We start from the raw sequence: 15225 nt of genomic DNA on the forward strand, positions 1-15225 counted from the left end.
ATCAAATATATAAAAATGCAGAGGCTTTTATCAAATAATTTTGATACTTTTGAATTATAAAAAACCCCCGTTTTCACCTTTGTGTTCCACTGAAATAATTCCACGCGAAGACACACCCTTTCAGTCACTCAGCAAGAACAGCTATGAAGCTAAGCTGGAACGAAATGGAAGTGTACGTGTGCAAAGAAAGAACGCTACAGTGGAATGGAATTTTCATTGTTCTGTTTATTTTTGTGCTCTCTCGCTCTTGTTTAATCTCCTTCACCGTCTTCCTCTCATGTTACAAAACAAGAAATTGTAAATTTAAAAAAAAATTTTAACTTCTCATAATTAACGAACTAAAATAATTCATGTTACCTATTTAATTTAATATTAATATTCTACATATTTAATATGTTATGAGTTATTCTATTTTAAGTGTTGCGCGGGTATTTTGTTGTGTGTTGTAGAAACTGAGTTTCTAATACTTTTGATTAATCTTCGATTATAATGGGTGCTGGTATCGGATCCGATGATAGGTTCTTTAATGGCTTTTGTTGTTGTTGTTGCTGTTGTATTGCTTTTTGTGTAGAATTCTCAACCGGTAAAAACTTCCACTCTCCTGGCAGAAATGATTGGTGCTTTCCAGTACGTGACAAGTAGCTGCAATCATAATTGAAAATTATAAATAGAATTAAGAGTAATAGTATTATATTAGGAGGCTGATTCATACAATCGATACAATTGGAAAATGAAACTTTTTTTGAATGAAAATAAAATTCAATAAATATTGAATAATTTGTTTAAAAAAAGTTAGACAAATAGAAGAGAAATAATTTACTAAGGGACTAATATAAAATAAATGAAATTATGAACATATTTAAGTAACAATCAATTTTCTATTATATGTTCACATATGCTTCAAAACCCACCGATTTAGATAGAAACTGGCGGCGGAGCAACTCTTGAACGCACGGACACCTTCATCAGGTATCTTGATAATCAACTTGCAGTCCATCACCTTGACCCTGTATCGTGGCAAATTCTTGGCCACCAGAAAGCCATAGCTGACTTTACTCGGATTCACCGTTGAGGCCGAAGATGCAATCTTCTGCTGCTCTGGTGTCCTGGCAGTGGTCACTGTTCCTGGCAGCTTCGCAGGCAGCGATTGTCTTGGCTCATTCGCTCCGGGCTGTTTACTGGGCAACGATTTGCGTCCAGCCGCCAATTGTTGCAATTTTGCTGGCAACGGACGCACCTGACGCATCGGCAAATTCCCAATGGATATTGTGGTGGCTGTTTGCTTCAGAATCGTAGGTGCTCTAATCGAAGATTCCGTCTGCTCGTCTGCAGCTGCGGCTGGAATCGTGGAAGACATGGCGGATTTTTCTGTCGTCTTGCGTTTGGCTCCAATTTTAATGGGCTCCATAGTCAAAGTAGTTGCTTCCGCTGCTGCAGTTGCATCCTTTGTCATTAGCTTGGTTATGGTAACCCCTGTGGAACCAGTACCAAGTTTGATATTCCCATTGCCGCCGCTCAGCAGCTGCTGCAGTGATTCATTGATCTTGATGGGTGACGGTCCTTCCTTGATTGCAACTCCCGATGCCGTTGCCGTTGCCAATCCCGTTCCTGTTCCCGTTGCAGCAGTTGTTGCTGCAGGGCAACGTTGCACCGAGATGCGGCTAATCTTGGCCGGTATTGTCGCCTCGATATTCGCCTCACTTCGACTGGACACAGTGGGCATTGCAGCGGTTTGTGTGACCTGCACTTGAGGTGTTAGAAATTGTGTATTGGGCGCTGTCTTCCCCGTAGCGGGCACATTGGCAATAAATGGCAAGAATCCGTTTGCCATTGATCCACTGTTGGCTGCACTTGGAGCTGCCGTCGTTATCTGCAGGCCACCTCCATTGTTCTGCAATGATTGTATGGTAAAGTTGATGCGTTGTTGTTGTTGTTTCGGCTGCTCCTGAGGCAACTCCTGTTTCACTTTTGGCTGCTCCTTTTGAATCTGCTCTGTATTCTCCAAATGCTTCTCATTATCACCATCAACTTCATCATCATCAATGATCATGCAGTCATCGTCGTCGTCGTCGTCAGCATCATCACCATCATCATCATTAGCTGCATCTTGTTTGTCTTTAGAATTCAAGAGCTGCAATTGCTGCTCTCCAATTAATCCAATCGTCTCCTCCTTCTTGGTCAGCATATCCGACGTCGACGACAAGTCAATCTCAAAGTGCACCTGTTTATTGATTTGGAGCACCCAAAATGCCATTGTCCGTCTGTCGGGCTGCACTTTAATGTTGTGCTCCCGCTGATAGACCTCCCGCAGCATCATCTTGCCATCGACACTCTGGAGCAGCACTAGGACAGGTGCATCCGTGTCCAAGGGCAGTGGTCCAAAGTATATTTTACGTTTGGACGAGGGCGTCACAAAGGCATCGTAGGGTGCATCCTTGAAGAATTGCAATTTGATGACTTTCTTGGAATCGTGTGCAGCTCGAACCACTTGGTAGATGCGATCCAATGAGATCATGTCCCTGAAGGCAGGCACAAAGATGTGCGAGAAGTCATCATAGAGATTCAGCACCACCCAACGATGATCATGGGGATGTAGCTCTGGAATTTGCAGAGAGCACACATCACCTTGATGCACCTTACGGAACTCAATGTTGCTGCGTATGATAAGAGCTGTCTCCTTGTTTTGGGATGCTGTTCCACTGGATGTGGATGTGGTTGGCAACGCGTCGGGAGATGGAGTCACGACAGAAGATGGCGTCATGACTGGAGGTGGAGTCATGACTGGAGATGGAGTCACCACTGACGATGGAGTTGCTGAAGCTGAAGATGAGGCCGAGTTGGTTGCCATCATCTGTTGCTGCTTTTGCTGTTCCCTAATCTTCTGCTTGACCATCAGCGAGCAGAGTACATTGATTTTCTTGGTCAAGATGGGATGAGTTTGTGGCGTTGGCTTCGTGCACGCATTTCCCTCCATATGGCGAAGGAAACCCTTGACCAGCCAATACTGCTGCCTGCCCTGCATAACCACCGCCAAGTGTCCAGTGTTCTCGTTGCGTTTGCTCTCCAGCAACATGCGTGCCATCAGGCACAAGCTGCGGGGATCGGGAGCAAAGCGGGTATTCACAACCGCAATGGCACCGCACACCGCTGGCATCATGTTTGTGATGGTCGCCGCCAGGAAACTGTAGTTCTTCATTTGCACATCCCAGATGAACACAAAATCCGACTCGAAGGCAGCCAAAAAGTTTGTCCATTTGATGATGCACAGAATGTCCTCATTGGGAGATGGAATTATTTTACTCTCACGCTGCAGCGCCAGATCGATGTCCTGCATTTTCTTGCTCACATGCGCATTCATTTTCAAGATGACATCATTGTAGGATGCACGGAAATTGGAGTCCATGGACGAGGTATTCTCCAAGCTACCGGAGGAGTCGGTTCTATCGCTAATATCTCCTCCCAAATCCATCGCGGGAGCGTTTTTATTCAATGAGTAGCAGGAAGATATTTTAGGCATTTGAATTTCTGGGTTGGGTGCGGATTGCACCACGGATTGTTGCTGTTGCTTGGGCTTAGCTTCCTCAGCGGGTGCAAGCAACTGCCTCCTACGTTTTGGCAGCATCTCAACGTTGGAATCCTCCTCGGCGACTCGTTTGTGTGCCACAACATTGCACGCTTCGCTCTCATCGGAATCATCTCGGACGACAATGACAAATGGCTCCTCCTGCTTCTTCCCTGGCAGCTTCCCCTCCCGCTCCAAGCGTCGCTGCTGATCCAATTCAGAGCGATAGAAGCGCACCGCGTTGGCGATCCGTTTATTGAGCAGCTCCTGAGTTTGCGGCGTCTCACTGCGCTTTATCTCCGAAGCCGTGCGCTCAATCCGTCGTCGATTTAGACGTACATAGCAGTTTCTGGGCACGGAGATGACACGACGACAGAGATGCGGACGGGAACGAAAGTAGCTAAAGATGATGTCCAGCTCAGCGGGTCTTTGCGGCGAAATCACAGTCTTGACGGTTGGTGGCGGCGTCGTCACTTTTGGTGGTGGTGATGGTGATGGTGGTGGTGGCGGCTGTGGGGCGGGCATTGCTGCTGGAGCAGCTGGCGTTGTCTTGGGCGGTGGTATGCTCTTCTGCGTCTTAGGCTGCTGTTGTGGCTGTGGCTTCTCCTTGCGTCGCTTTTTGGACGGCTGCGGCTCCTCCTGGGCGCGCTCGAAGCTGTAATGAGCGCGTGTGGCGAGTTCCGGCACATAGGGAGTAATTGCAACATCGGATTCCTCCTTTTCAATGATAACCGGCTTGCCATCCACTGCAAGTCCGCCGCAGAAACATTTATACAGCTGGTGGACCATGCAAAAGCTGGCCAAATTGTGCACATCGGGCAGACGACGCAGCGACACTTGGCAATGCTTCAGCTGCATGAAATCCGTGTCCTTGACATTACAAGGTGGCCCCAGGGATGGCAATGTGGCAAAGTTGCCACTTCCACTCTCGGGACTGCCACGTGACCGTTTAGCACTGCTGCTAATCTCACGCTTTGAGGCTTTGCTAGGACGCACCAGATCATCATCATCCTCAATGGAATCGTCAAAGTCCTCGTAGCGTTTGGGCGCCTTGGTGCAGCGTCGTTTCTTGTCGCACTGCGTCTCGTTGATCAGCAACGTTTCGTTGTCCGTCAGCACCAGAGTGGACGTGAAATCCTTTTCCATTTTGGCCAAACGTGCCGTCGCCTGGCGCCGCAAATTGAAGGCATCCTCATTCGAAAGGCCACGCCCCTGTGAATAAACGGAAGTCAGTAATTGTAGAAGAGGCTACAGTCGAGTGAAACCGACTGTTGTAGACCCTGTACTTAAAAACAGCTAAGTATCAACGAGACTCAGACTTAAATCAAATGTGAGTTTAAATTTCAAATGTACAAAAAAACTATTGCATACTTTAAGGGGTTTGAAGACTTAAAACAGCCATAACTTCTATAACATGTACTCGAAATAATGAGATTTTCTATGATTTTTGTTAATAATAAAAGAGAGCGTGGTGCACAACTAATAGATTCTTTCTAAAGTTTATGTAAAGGCTATAATTAAGCTGAATCCAAATACTCACATCCGTCTCAACTCGCATAATGCGTGTTAGCTCCGCTCCCGTGCAGCGGCATTCCAGAACGCAGTCTGCACGTCCACAGTGCTCACGGAGAGGGAATTCCCCGATCAGACTCTCGCACAGGCAACCCAGCTGGCAGTGTTCCTTGATGCAAGGTTTAGTGGCTGCAATTGGAGATGGGAATAAATTGATAGCCGATAGCAGAGAGTAATTAATAGACGAATTCTTACCATCCTTGGCAATGGCGCCTGCATCGATGATGGTGGCATTGAGACGACGCAGCTCCTTGGCCAAACGCTGTTGTTTATTTGGACGACGTTGCTGAGTTGTCTTGTTGTTGGCCAATTTGCCATTCGGTTTATCTGTCTTGCCGGCTGCTTCTCCAGCCTCCTCTTTGGCGGGACTAATCTCTGTGATGACGCAGCTTGTGGCATCGGGATCAACGCTAATGAAGGAATTCTCGCTGCAGCTGATGGCCACCGTGTTGATCATGTCATTGATCATATCCGCACAGGCCAACTCGATGGGATCTGGTGAATCGGACAGCTCCTTGTGAAACTGAAACTCCTGCAGCTTCTCTGGCGGCTGGGCGGCACTGAAACTGTCGTCCAGCTGCTCGGAACGATCGACGACACGGCGGACGAGTATGTGATTGCGATCATTAAGATAGGGTATCACAAAAGTGAAGCTCCTTCTCCTGCCCGTCGAAGGCGTCTGCGCCTCCGCCTGTGCCTCCGCCTCGCGCATGCTATTGGGCGACTCCTGCAGCGTGGACACACTGAACTCGGCCCACTCGCGGGTAATATCATGATGCGGCAATATGTACTGGAGATAACGTTTGGCTATATCATCCAGTGGTCGTCCCAGCTGCGGCTTCACATCCAGCTGCACTGTGGGCATGCTGACAACGGCCATGCTGCCGCCGGCTAGCAACAAGGCGGCCGTATCATCGTCCAGTGGCTTCTGGAACGGCTTCTGTGAGAGCGGGCAGGGTCTGAATATGGCTGGCAATGGATACTGATTGAGTTTCTGCAATTTCCCATTGCCCAGGCACGGCCGTGTGGGCTGCACCTTAATCTCATTGCTAAGATGCGCATCCATGCAATGGCGATTGCATTTCACCTTGGATAGTTCCTGGGAAGTCAGTTGACTACGATGCGGCTTCTTCTCGCGCTTTGTGTTGTTGCCCTGGCTGCCCGAGAGACGCACCATTTCGCCATCGATCCGGACCACCTGATAGTAATACTTCTCACTATCTGTGGCCACATAACTGGCCGCCTGCCAGCCCTGTCGGGTGAAGGGCATTGCGGAGCCGGAGGATTGCAACTGCTGCATGGCTGCCACTTTTACCTTTCGCTGACGCTGCTTGCGTTGCAGCTCCCGGTAGATGTTTGCCTCGTTGTTGATGATGGCCATCTTTTGATTCTTGGAGCGTTGCAAATAGTGCCGTCGATCGGCCACAGTGCGCAGACGTTGCAAGCTGTCCGGCACCGCCGGCATATCCATATACGGCGGTACACTGTGCGCCGTCACGCGTCCATCCTGATACATTGGCTCCAGCAGACGCTCCCGATCATCTAGGCTGGATTCGCGCAGGTTATTCTTCTTCATGTACGCCTCGAGAGCCTCGCTGACAAAGGCCGAGTTGCCTTCCACGGTCTTGCAGCTCTGTGGCACCAGCGGAGTGAGCAGCATGCCCGGCTGATGTGCCGTCTCATCGAAGCCCACAAAATCCTCGCTGGTGTCATCATTAAAGCTGAAATCGTTATCCAGCTCAGCTGTTGTGGGTTTAATACTGGGTAATTCACTAGTTATCACCACGGGAAAGTTCGACTCGTTGGCAAAATTCTTAACGCGCACTTTGTTCATCAGCATGTCTAAGAATTTGCTACCTCCTGATTTTTCCGGTGACTTTTCAGGCCCTTTTTCTGCAGTTGCGCTTATGGGCTGCACCTTAGCGGTTGGCAGCGGTTCGATGATGGCTGTCATGGACTCCTTTGGCTTCTCGGACACTTCTTTAGTTTCTGCTGCTGCTGGTGATGTTGTTGTTTCTTCAGCTTTCTCTTCTTGCTCCTCCTTTTCCTCCTTCTTTTCGCGCTGCTCTGTTGCACTTTCATCTTCTTTGTCTAGACGCAATTCGACATTTTTGTTGGCATCCTCGATCAGTGATATGCCACGTTTCGTATTCTTCAGCAACTCCAGCTGTTGTTTCATCTGCTTGGACAACTCCTCGCCGTACAGTTCCGTCTCCTCGTACTCCGTAATGTGACCCATTTTCCTGTAGTGTCGCACAATGTTCGAAGACCATTGCTTGATGTTTGCCTTGCGGCGTTTGATCATGCGCTTCAGACGCGGATCGAAGAGCAGGAGACGGGCACGCCGTATGATGACTATGCGATTATTACGCTTACGCCACGCATAATTGCGCAATACACAGCGCGGATTCAGGGCATAGATGATAAAGCGCTTCGCATTTCCCCAGTTACGATGCAGAAATTCTCGCGAAACTGGATATTTGCGTAGCAAACACCGATATTTGATCAAATCCTTGCCTTTAAGTACGATTGGTGGCAGTTCTTGTGTCATTCTAAAATAAATTAAAATATATTTATAAATTACCAAATTAAAAAATATATACAAATCATAATTAAGTTTAAGAATGTTTTTAATTAACTAATTAATTTCGCTAGAAACATGGGAATCCTGAAATTCTACTTTATTTTGATATGGAGTTAAACTTGCATAATAAGTTTAATCAATTTAGATTTTGCGGTCACGTGTTCCATTAAATACGTGCAGTGTACCCAGAACAAATAAGGAAAATCTGGACACACTAACTGTTCTCTTGAATTCGTTAAAAATTACATTAGGAAAAGTCCCAGATGTAAATAACAACTAACGCCCCTTCTTAGCACAGGAATATGAATTTGAAAAACGAAAATTGGGTTACGAACACAAAGATATTGCTTGAATTTCAGCTGAATAAAATTATAAATATATATAAACATCCTTAATCTACTATTCCTTTTGTAAGTTAAATCCGTCAAATGATTTAGATTTGCTTTTACGAAACTGAATGAAATCCGATTACAAAAGAATTGTATGATCACAACTAATTAATTATTTACTTTTTTATTTTCATATATGAACAGTTGACACATTTAAGTAAAATTAAAAAAGTAGTCAAATTCATCAATTTAAAATGTATAACTTTGCAATAATTGACTCATTTGTCAAAATTAAAAATGACACATCGTGAAAAACACATCATAAGTTTAAAAATGACAGAACAGTGCTGCCAGTGCTGTTAAAGTCGAACTCTATGCGAAAGGGCAGCACTGCTGGCTATAAATAGGTACACAAATTAATCACAGCCCTTCATACGCACAAAAGTACACACGCAGGTAAAAAAGATAAATATGTGTCTTTTTATTTGGTTACCTGACCCATTTTGTACTGTTATTCACATATTTTTCAACATATGTATGCATCGATGATTCAAAGGACCTTTTATAACAGCGTTTTATCGAAAAGTTATCGAAATCTGTACGCTGCATACATATGTACATACACATAACATTATTTTGACAGCCGAATTACAAACAAACTTGCATATGTACATAAAATATATACGCACTTTTCAGACAATTAATGTTGGAGAGAACTGCGCCCAGCAATGAATTTGGCTTCCTCTTGTTATTGTTGTTGTTGTTCTTAAAGCGCCTTTGAACAGCCCACGCACACACAGACAAGACACAGCCACAACACAGAGAATCAGCAGCAGCAGCAGCAGCAGCTAAACATTTTACACGCTATGTTTATTTTCAGCATGCGGCAACTGCAAAACCTCTTTAACTATTGCCAACAACATATAATTGTTGTAGACATTGCACAGGTCTACATTTATTATATTTAAAGGCACTTTTATTTATTTAAACTTTCGATTTGATTCAAAAAAAGAGTGCGAGCAAATATTTTGCGATCGCAATAGCAGCTCTGTTAATGCCCTGTGACGGACTGGTTGTGTGTGTGTGTATGTGTGCGTTAGTATAATGTGAAACCCATTCTCAAACGTTCCAAACGAAATGCAATGGCAATAGAACAATAGTAGTTGTCACGCTTATGTCGTGTATGCTTGTGTGTGTATTACTTATGCAATATATGTACACTATTATCTACATGTGTGCGTGCGCACGTGGGCAACGCTAATATCCGATAATTTCTTGCAAATTTAAGGAACTCTACAGCTCGAAATAAACTGTGATTTTATTCCATTAATACGCTCATACCATAATACATCATTTGAGAAAAACAGATCAATCTTCGTTTCTAGGATACTAACTTACTTATTAATTGTTTATACACTTTAAAATGAATTTAAAGAAGTTAATTAGTAAATCACTTACATGCAACGACCCACTGTCCTTTAACATACAAAATACTGAACTAATAATGTGAATCTCGCTACACATGAAATAAATCGATATAACCTCAAAATAAATCCAACATGGCGACGCGTCAACAGATACATACACACGCTATCGTCGATCGCATGCGTCAGAATGTAAAGCACCGTACTGCACCTACCCGCACCCCCACACAATGCTCGTTGAAAACCGCATGAAAAAATTTTCAATACTGCAAAAAGTCCTGCGACGGAATTAAGAAAACGATAATTAAAGCACTTACCTGCACAGAATCAGGCACACAATGTGCACTGCCTTTATTTCCTACAGCAAAAGTTATGAAAGTTTCTATAATTTCTCTTTTCTTTCACTTAAACGCGCAATTTACTTTCGTCTCTCGTTGCTGACGTCGCTAAAAGCGTAGCACTTACAAACGAGTACACACACAAAATTGACACACACACATTTGTATATCGGCGACTGGTTGATGAATTTCAATATGGTGACCGATAACAGCGCGCCAAGGTGGCAGCATGGAATGGAACACAGGGTTGTACTTCCAGATTAATTGTAGCCTGGTGATATTCAAAGCTGAAGAAAAGAGTGCAAATTACATTCAGTTTGACAATTCAACCAATAAATAATTGTATCTATTTAAAATATTTTTGTAGTTTCCTTTTGTTATCTACATTCGTTAGAGAAACGATTACTGCAGCAAGGGCGTTCAATCAACGCCCCAAAACTTTCATTCATTCATGTGCCCTGCTATGATTTTAGGTGGTTTTTTGAAAAGCACGTGCTTTACACATGTTTCAGAAACATACAGCTTAAAAACCAGTTTTTAAATATTTCAAACTATTTGTAGCCTTCACAGTTTTTGAAACACGCTTCCTTATTTCCATGCGATATCATTTAACAAGCTCTAGATGGCAGCTCTGGCTTCTGCTGCCCACCAAAAGCGCCATGAAAAAAAAACCATGCCACAGCGCAACCCTACATTTTGAGGTTATACCATATGAGCGTGTGCCCTCAATATTAAAAACAACATGTGTGCGTTAATTTTTGCTTTATATATTGGTTTTCATTTATTACGTATGTAAATATGTACAAAGAGGTGTAAGAAAATAGAATAGTATATGGCAATGGTGTCAAATCAAAGGTCATGCATCAATTGGGCAGTACTGTACCTGGAATTAGAAGGAAAATAATGATTAAATTATCGTTCAACTATTCTTTTAATTTTCTACATTTTTATATTTATTTTAAATATCAGTAGGACCTATTTTTGAGGATTGTGTTGTTGCGGTATTTGTGAATCATGACACAAGTCAGCTTTCCTTTCTCATCATTAGATGTGATTTATTGTTTATACAGATTTAGTTAAAAATAAATGGAACCCACCTTTCAATAAAAATACGTGTTTTATACCACAAAATGGAGAAAATCTGCAAAGAAACAAGAAATATTACAATTAGAAGATGTTGAATTAATTTAAATAATCTATTTTTCGTTTTTTTTTTTTTGTTTAATTCAGTAGGACCTATTTTTGAGGATTGTGTTGTTGCGGTATTTGTGAATCATGACACAAGTCAGCTTTCCTTTCTCATCATATTTTACTAAAATAACATAAGTTCTAAAAGTTTGTTTACCTTGAAGTATGTTTTCCACGTTTCCATATTTGATTTCTGTAATAAAAGGGTAAATATCGTTTTTTAGAAGCAAGAAGTAAACCATTTATATATTTATTATATGAAAATATTTCAGTAAGACCAATCTCGCATTCAACATGAGAAGTTTCTCTTAATTTTCAGCTAGGGGCGAAAGTTATTGCTCATCATGTAGAACGGATTAATGGTTCTCTGGCTTGAAATTTGAACTTACCATTAGACAAGGCCAATTGAAGTGAAGAAAACTCCGTGCAGAACTAAAAGCAAAAGAGCATTTATGAGTATAATGCTAAGAAATCTTAAGCAAATATTTCTAACATTCTGTTAATATTCAGTAAGACCAATCTCGCATTCAACATGAGAAGTTTCACTTAGTTTTCAGCTAGGGGCGAAAGTTATTGCTCATCATGTAGAATCGATGCTTTGTTATTAGGTTTAGAAATATATGTCTTACCTTCTAATGCTTCAGGATAGATGGATGGAACGACCGTGAGATACACCTGAAAATAGAATATAATATTAGTTAAGACTATAGAAAATGTTAATCTCGTGTTTAAGCCAGATTATTGTCAGTAAGACCAATCTCGCATTCAACATGAGAAGTTTCTCTTAATTTTCAGCTAGGGGCGAAAGTTATTGCTCATCATAGAGTAGTTAGATAAAGAAGTAAATTATGCAGATACTAACCATTACATAAATAGGGTTGCACGACCGAATAAAAGCACAATAGTTGATAGCATTAATCGTTTATCTGTCGAAAAAGAGAGAAAAATAAAGCAAATTAATTATAGAGCCAATAATATTGTTATGAATTGTTGCCAAGTTGAAATATCAGTAAGACCAATCTCGCATTCAACATGGGAAGTTTCACTTTCGTTTTCAGATAGGGGCGAAAGTTTAAAACTCATCAAAGTTAAGATTTACTGATAGTCGGATAATTTAATATATAAACTCACCTTTGACTTGCCCATTGCATCCAGATAAATTTCGCAAGCTGTAAATATAAAGAAACGGGTCAATTAAATGTGTAAAATGGTTATAAAATGTCAACTTTCAAATGTGTTTCGTTGTCAATTCAGTAAGACCAATCTCGCATTCAACATGAGAAGTTTCACTTATTTTTTCAGATAGGGGCGAAAGTTAATACTCATCACACGACAACGAAACATTTGAAAATTAAATAATTATTAAAACTAATTGTGAACTCACCTTACAAATAATGAGATGAGGCTGCTGCTGTTTGTGGAGCTATTTTGTAAAAACTAAATCGAACAGACTGAATAGTTTACAATAAAAATATACGTTTATTGCATTGCGAATGTCACTTATAAATGCATTAAAATTTGCATTTGTACAGCATTTCACCGTCTGCAATCTTAAACTTAACAACTATGAAAAAATGCTCAAAATAGTGGAGGACATAAATTCTAAATCCTAATGTTATTGAAAGTATGCTACTATTCCTGAGCCTCTTCTCTATCCCTATCTTTGTCCTTCTTCTTCTTTTTCTTCTTCTCAGCAGGTACATCAGCTACATCTGCAGCTGTTTCTTCCTCGGCTGGTGCCTCCTCATCACCCTTATGCTTCTTCTTCTTTTTCTTCTTATCTGACTTGGCTGGTGTGGCATCTGCTTGAGATTCCTCTACACTAGAGGTACTCAATTTTCGCTGCACATAAATGGGACAATAACATTAATTAAATGTTTTAAAATTACGAATAGATGTTTAAAATACCTTGCTGACTTCACTGGAGCCATTGGTGGGCGTTTCTGGTGTCTGTGGCGCTACTGCCGCTGCTGGCTTCTTAGCACTGTAGTCCACAAAACCAGTTAGCCATTCCTTGGGCGTGTTCTCATTGGGCCTGCCAAACTTGTCCAACTTGCCGGCAGCAATCAGCGCCTTCTTGGCCGACGCCTTAGGACCCAGTCCCCACTTGCGTGGATATGTGTCACGCTCCATGATGACGCGTTTGATTTTGGCCACTACACCGTGATCACAAGAGGACATGGTAGCTGTGGTCATCAAGGCGATGGCCAAGCAAATGGCCTCGCCCTTTGTGGTGCAGATGACAATCTCCTGTTCGATTTCAATGCCATCCTCATAGCGCAGTACACCAGGCAACATGATTTTGGCACCATAACAAACGGCATTTACCTAGAAATCAAAGGGGAAGATGTTATTAATATTGGAATATTACATTTCCTATAAATATATATGATGTTAATAGAGAATTTGTAGTCTGACAATTACTTTGTCGGATACGCTGTTTAGGCGCAACTCCAACATACACACATCAGCGGCTTTACTGTTCCCAGTCATAGTCACAGACGTTGCTGGTTAAAATACAATCGTCTGCCGGCTTAATATCATGGGGTAAAGAGCTAGAAGATCTATCTGTTGACTCACCGAACTGTCCTTCATGATGATGCGTTTGTGATTGATAAGCAGACCCTCCAAGGGCTTAATGACACGACGCAGCATGGACTCATCTTTGTGATTCTCATACAGCCACATGGCGTCGAGTACATCATGCATTGTGACCATGCCATCGCGCTCCGACTGGATGCCAGAGCGAACGCGACGCAGTTCCAACATTTGGCCGCCAACGCCTAGGACTAGACCCAGATGGACGCACATGGTACGGATGTAGGAACCGGCCTCGCAGCTAACCCAAAAAACACCTAAGCACGTGAGTATCGAGACAAAACGAGAGAGAGTGTTACCAATAAAACTGTGCATTTGCCACTGCAAATACTAGAATTTTGCTTTATTTCTTTGGAATCGGAAAGCTCTGCACGTCTCTGCCTTAAGCCGGACAGCGACGCACTGGCTCCAGTTACTCTTCAATCTACAATTCGGGGGACTTACCCATATTGCGTGTCTCATCGTAGTCCAGCAGTTTGCTGTCGTATACTGTACGCACACGCAACTGACGTTTCACGGCCGAGATTAGAGGTGGACGCTGGAAGAGCGCACCACGCAACTTCTCCAATCCTTGACGTACTTTGGCAACCGATTCGACGGCTCCATGGAGTTTAAAAATAGCCACATACTCCTTGCCGGCACTTTGTTGTGACTTGACGAGACGAGTGGCGCGGTCAATGCAGACAATCAAGCAGCCTGTGTTGAAAAATGTGTTAATGTGCGTGTTGGAAAACGTGCGAATGTGCGTTATGTGTGCGCACGTGCGTTAGTTGAGGTTAGGTTCAAAAAAACACGCGCGTTCAAGTTGAAAATTGAATGAAACATATTGCAAGCACTTTATATTTTAAATAGTACTACTTTTAAAAAGCAATTAATAATAATACTGTGCATATATCACAATACGTCTCGTTATTATCACACATCACAATTGAACACATTTTAACTCCACTTACCCGTGACTTTAGGATCCAATGTGCCCGAGTGTCCGGTTTTTTCCACTTTCAATATCTTTTTGATCCAGGCGACAACCTCATGGGAGCTGGGATTCGACGGCTTATCGAGATTGATGAAACCAGTCTTAATATACTCCTTGATGTCGCGATTCAGCGGCGAGGAACCATGTGCCAGCGGTGTATAGTGATTCGACCTAATGTTGAGCTTGTCAAAGTTTTTCAGCAACAGCGGCCACTGCGATGTGTCCAGCTCGGCGATCTTTGACGAGGGTTTGATTTGAAATTGATTCTGCTTTTGCAGAGTGCCAAGATCTTCGCCATCGAGTGGCTCTTCCTTGATTTTCTTCTTTTTCTTGCGCGAATCTGCAATTGTTGATGCGGCATTGCAATTCCAACACTTTGTTTATGTTATTCAAATGAATGCTTACCAACGTCAGTCATTTTAATTAATTTTATTTAACACACAAGGCACGCAATGCTCAAAAGACGTTTGCACGCGGCGCCAGGTTAAGGAAAATGGCCGAGTAACACACGTGTTGCAACACTTGTGTTCAGTGTTGCCATCTTTTTTGAAAAGCGCTGCCACACTGCAGAAAAAGTTGCCAGTTATTTTAGCATTGCCAGACCTAGAAATTTGTCCTTCCTGGCAGCGTTAAAATAAATGGCAGCTTTATTTC

At 42.8% G+C, this 15225-nt stretch overlaps 2 protein-coding genes and 6 non-coding genes across 9 annotated transcripts; all 8 read right to left on the reverse strand.

The window, feature by feature from the left end:
- Positions 1 to 205: 205 nt before the first annotated feature.
- Positions 206 to 9107, reverse strand: LOC117785356. The gene is made up of 5 exons (XM_034623314.1): positions 8737 to 9107; positions 5330 to 7686; positions 5103 to 5263; positions 912 to 4774; positions 206 to 642 (listed from the first exon to the last, which is right to left on the reverse strand). The coding sequence occupies exons 2-5, from the start codon at positions 7683 to 7685 to the stop codon at positions 474 to 476; spliced, it is 6549 nt and encodes a 2182-aa protein (XP_034479205.1). The 5' UTR covers position 7686; positions 8737 to 9107; the 3' UTR covers positions 206 to 473.
- Positions 9108 to 11256: 2149 nt separating this feature from the next.
- LOC117786022 lies at positions 11257 to 11349 on the reverse strand. Its single transcript, XR_004617555.1, has one exon. It is a non-coding gene; the product is annotated as a small nucleolar RNA Me28S-Gm1083 (small nucleolar RNA).
- Positions 11350 to 11494: 145 nt separating this feature from the next.
- LOC117786023 lies at positions 11495 to 11584 on the reverse strand. Its single transcript, XR_004617556.1, has one exon. It is a non-coding gene; the product is annotated as a small nucleolar RNA Me28S-Gm1083 (small nucleolar RNA).
- A 148-nt stretch (positions 11585 to 11732) lies between these two features.
- On the reverse strand, positions 11733 to 11825 carry LOC117786020. The gene has a single exon (XR_004617553.1). It is a non-coding gene; the product is annotated as a small nucleolar RNA Me28S-Gm1083 (small nucleolar RNA).
- Positions 11826 to 11998: 173 nt separating this feature from the next.
- On the reverse strand, positions 11999 to 12089 carry LOC117786024. Its single transcript, XR_004617557.1, has one exon. It is a non-coding gene; the product is annotated as a small nucleolar RNA Me28S-Gm1083 (small nucleolar RNA).
- A 147-nt stretch (positions 12090 to 12236) lies between these two features.
- On the reverse strand, positions 12237 to 12332 carry LOC117786021. Its single transcript, XR_004617554.1, has one exon. It is a non-coding gene; the product is annotated as a small nucleolar RNA Me28S-Gm1083 (small nucleolar RNA).
- Positions 12333 to 12456: 124 nt separating this feature from the next.
- Positions 12457 to 15132, reverse strand: LOC117785357 (H/ACA ribonucleoprotein complex subunit 4). 2 transcript variants are annotated; one of them, XM_034623315.1, is made up of 6 exons: positions 14977 to 15127; positions 14549 to 14911; positions 14040 to 14291; positions 13578 to 13852; positions 12906 to 13325; positions 12457 to 12839 (listed from the first exon to the last, which is right to left on the reverse strand). In XM_034623315.1, the coding sequence occupies exons 1-6, from the start codon at positions 14987 to 14989 to the stop codon at positions 12630 to 12632; spliced, it is 1533 nt and encodes a 510-aa protein (XP_034479206.1). In that variant the 5' UTR covers positions 14990 to 15127; the 3' UTR covers positions 12457 to 12629. The 2 variants fall into 2 exon arrangements, with proteins under 2 accessions (XP_034479206.1, XP_034479207.1); XM_034623316.1 differs by lacking the exons at positions 12457 to 12839; positions 12906 to 13325 and having other exon boundaries at positions 13654 to 13836; positions 14977 to 15132.
- Positions 13405 to 13546, reverse strand: LOC117786017. Its single transcript, XR_004617550.1, has one exon. It is a non-coding gene; the product is annotated as a small nucleolar RNA snoR639/H1 (small nucleolar RNA).
- Positions 15133 to 15225: the final 93 nt, after the last annotated feature.

The sequence above is a fragment of the Drosophila innubila genome, assembly GCF_004354385.1.
Source record: "Drosophila innubila isolate TH190305 chromosome 2R unlocalized genomic scaffold, UK_Dinn_1.0 1_C_2R, whole genome shotgun sequence".
Lineage (NCBI taxonomy): Eukaryota > Metazoa > Arthropoda > Insecta > Diptera > Drosophilidae > Drosophila > Drosophila innubila.

Coding starts and splice junctions, on each gene's coding strand:
- LOC117785356 (XM_034623314.1), bottom strand. CDS start 7,685: ATGACACAAGAACTGCCACCAATCGTACTTAAAGGCAAGGATTTGATC. Junction 4,775..5,102: donor TTATGCGAGTTGAGACGGAT/GTGAGTATTTGG, acceptor GTTTATTCACAG/GGGCGTGGCCTTTCGAATGA. Junction 643..911: donor GCCAGTTTCTATCTAAATCG/GTGGGTTTTGAA, acceptor TTATGATTGCAG/CTACTTGTCACGTACTGGAA.
- LOC117785357 (XM_034623315.1), bottom strand. Junction 13,853..14,039: donor CGATGAGACACGCAATATGG/GTAAGTCCCCCG, acceptor TCACGTGCTTAG/GTGTTTTTTGGGTTAGCTGC. Junction 12,840..12,905: donor GCTCCAGTGAAGTCAGCAAG/GTATTTTAAACA, acceptor ATTTATGTGCAG/CGAAAATTGAGTACCTCTAG.